The sequence below is a fragment of the Sitophilus oryzae genome, unplaced genomic scaffold, assembly GCF_002938485.1.
Source record: "Sitophilus oryzae breed Bouriz unplaced genomic scaffold, Soryzae_2.0 scaffold_1576_pilon_pilon, whole genome shotgun sequence".
NCBI classification, from domain to species: Eukaryota; Metazoa; Arthropoda; class Insecta; order Coleoptera; family Curculionidae; genus Sitophilus; species Sitophilus oryzae.
The window spans coordinates 1,560,027-1,563,130 of NW_022146254.1; the positions used below are offsets into that span (position 1 = coordinate 1,560,027).

The 3,104-nt window shown below is 39.3% G+C and overlaps 1 protein-coding gene across 1 annotated transcript; it reads left to right on the forward strand.

The window, feature by feature from the left end:
- The first annotated feature begins 1,996 nt into the window (after positions 1-1,996).
- Positions 1,997-2,733, forward strand: LOC115879472. Its single transcript, XM_030896368.1, has 2 exons — positions 1,997-2,207; positions 2,270-2,733. Exons 1-2 carry the CDS (start codon positions 1,997-1,999, stop codon positions 2,731-2,733), a joined length of 675 nt encoding a protein of 224 aa, XP_030752228.1.
- Positions 2,734-3,104: the final 371 nt, after the last annotated feature.

Below are 3,104 nucleotides of genomic sequence, written 5' to 3' on the forward strand. Positions count from 1 at the left end.
CGACCCTTTGAACTACAGATCGGACGCACTGTTGTCCACAAACTTAAACTACTAATTTAGTGTCTGTCGTACAATAAATCGTTTCCTAGTTGATTTTGTCTTGTTCGCCATGGCTTTGTATTTGTCAGAGAGGACAATAGCTGCAATTGTGTTCGTTTTTTTAGAAGAAGATGAAGAACCCTCCCAAAAATTGTAATTACATACATATTCCAAAGTTGCATCTACTTTTATTTCTTATAATTTTTCCAATATCTGTCTCATAACTTACACTTCTTTTGTTTGTTTAAGTATTCGTTACTTTCTACATCCCACCAAACCAAATCAAAACTTTTCATTTTCTATTTTTAGAAACTGTGTTGTGTCACGAAAAATGTTTAGATTTGGTTTCATCAAGAAGCGCTTGCACATTGCACAACTACTACCAAACCTATCATGTACTAGTGTGTTGTTATTCCGTACGATACAACCGTGTCTAGCTGTAAGTTGTACTAGAATACTATCCAATCATTGATCCAATGGTCGAAACGATCTGATGTTGTATAACTTGTAGAACGATAAATCGTATAATGTGTGGCCCGTTTAACGAAGTAAAAAGCATATCTCATTTTCTCGTCGGAAGCAAAAAAACACAGAGAACAAAAAAGATTTAAAATATCTAATCAACCCTTTGTATACTCGTCTTTCTTACTTTTACATGCGGGGCTCTGTAGAAGTGAATCAACAAACTCTGCAATGTAATTAATCTCAAATCCAAGCAGGCAATAGAGAAAGAGGAATATATCCTCTATTATAGATTCGGGACAACACCGGTATCAAGTCTAAGGAGAGATCAAGTTAAAAAGGTGGAGAAAATGGAGATCAGCCAGAGACAAGCTCCTCGACTCTGAAGGACACGACCTAAACACCAACCGTGGAAGGGTGTATACCCTCGTAGGAGATAGATGCTTACTCCTAAACTTTTAATTTTTACCTAAACTTTTAATTTTTATTCTTTAAATTTAATTTAATACCTAAACTTTCGGCAAATAAATCACCGGGTCCTGACGGCATACCAAACGAAGTTCTTAAAATAGCCATTGATGTATGGCCGGAGTTACTACTACACACAGTAAATGAATGTCTTCTTTCTGGATGTTTCCCAAACAAATGGAAGCAGCAAAATTTGGTCCTTCTACACAAGCCCAACAAGCCAATAGAGAATACGTCATCTTATAGACCAATCTGCCTAATAGACACCAGTGCCAGGTCCATGTAGACAGCATAGGAGGATTATCACATCGGCAGTATGGATATCGTAAAGGCATATCGACCATCGACGCAATCAATCGAGTAGTCACCATTGCAAGGAGTGTAAAGGAAGGGAATTGGAAAAATAAAGGATATTGTGCATTAGTAACTTTAGATGTCAAAAATGCTTTCAATACTGCAAGATGGGGAGAAATTATACAAGCCTTGAATAGAAAAGATTTCCCAGAATATTTGAAAAATATGGTGAATAGCTATCTTACAGAGAGAAAAATATTCTATCTAACGTCTGAAGGAACAAAAACGTATGACATAACAATGGGAGTTCCCCAAGGATCGGTCCTAGGACCCCTCCTATGGAACATATTTTATGACGAGCTTATGGAACTGGAAATGGCTGAAAACACAGATATAGTGGGATTTGCAGATGATATTGCTGTTGTGGCAACGGCAAGTAAAACAGAACAACTGGAGATTGAAGTTAACGACAGTTTAGATAGAATACACCGTTGGCTGAAGATGAAAAATTTGCAACTGGCTGTCCATAAAACAGAGGCTGTACTGATAACGGATAAGCGATCTTTTACGTATCCAAAGATTGTGTTGGATGGGACGGAAATCAATGGTCCTCAGTCCTAGTCAAAGCCTCAGATATCTGGGAGTACAAATTGATAAAAAGCTGAATTTCAAAGAACACATACATGCAGTAGTGGTAAAGGCTCAGACAACAGTGGCTAAATTAGCAAGAGTAATGCCAAACATCGGAGGTCCAAGGCAGGAGAAAAGGATACTTTTAAATGAAGTGGTCCACGCCAGTATTTTGTACGCCGCTCCAATATGGGCAAAGGCACTGGAGGTTAAAAAAAGAAAAACCGAAACTTCTATCAGTTCAGCGACGGGCGCCTTGAGAGTTGTTTCTGCCTACAGAACTGTAGCGGAGCAAGCGGTATTCGTAATCGCAGGTATACCACCAATAGACCTGGAGTAAAGGAAAGGGCTTATATATATGATCAAAAAACTACAGGAAGAACAGATAAGGCTGATATCAAAAATGAAGCGAAGGAGATATTATATCAACTGTGGCAAAGAAGATGGGATGAGGCGTACGGTGGAAAATGGACACATATGTTAATCCCGAATATAAGAAGATGGACTGAACGAAAACACGGACAGGTAGACTATTATCTTTCCCAGATACTTAGCGGTCACGGAGCTTTCGAACATTATTTATATCGTTTCAAGAAAAGAGCTAGTGCGGCCTGTAAATATTGCAGCAGTGCCATCGACGATGTCAGTCACACCATTTTTGAATGCTCGGCCTGGGAACCAGGTAGATTAAAGATCAAGGGGATTTTTAAGGTACCCTTTAAAAAAGAAAACTTAGTACCATCTATTGTGGAGGACGAAGATATATGGGAGGCTTTCGTGGCGTTTATATCAAAAATTCTACGACAGAAGGAGCTGGATCAACGGAGGGTTGAAGAATGACCAAAGTCTAACGTAGAGAGGGGCATCTGCGCCGAAGTAATGCGCAGTTCCAGCGCAGTTTGTCTACCAAATAGGGTGGAATTTTTTTAGTCGGTAGGAATCCGGCACACCTCGGTCGCCAGAACAACAGACCAGGCGTCTAAGAAGATTTTTTTACCATCCTCTAAAAAAAAAAAAAAAAAAATGCTTACTCCTTGAAGGATGAACATCTGTTGTCAAAGGAGGATAGGAAATACCCTGTCCCCCCTACAGCAGGAAGATCCCCATATATGATGGGTTATAAGCTGAGCCGAGAGCTGAGCTATAACTCAAGAAAAGGGAAAGGGGTACAATAGATATTTAAGGTCGCGATTAGGGAAATAAAAATAATT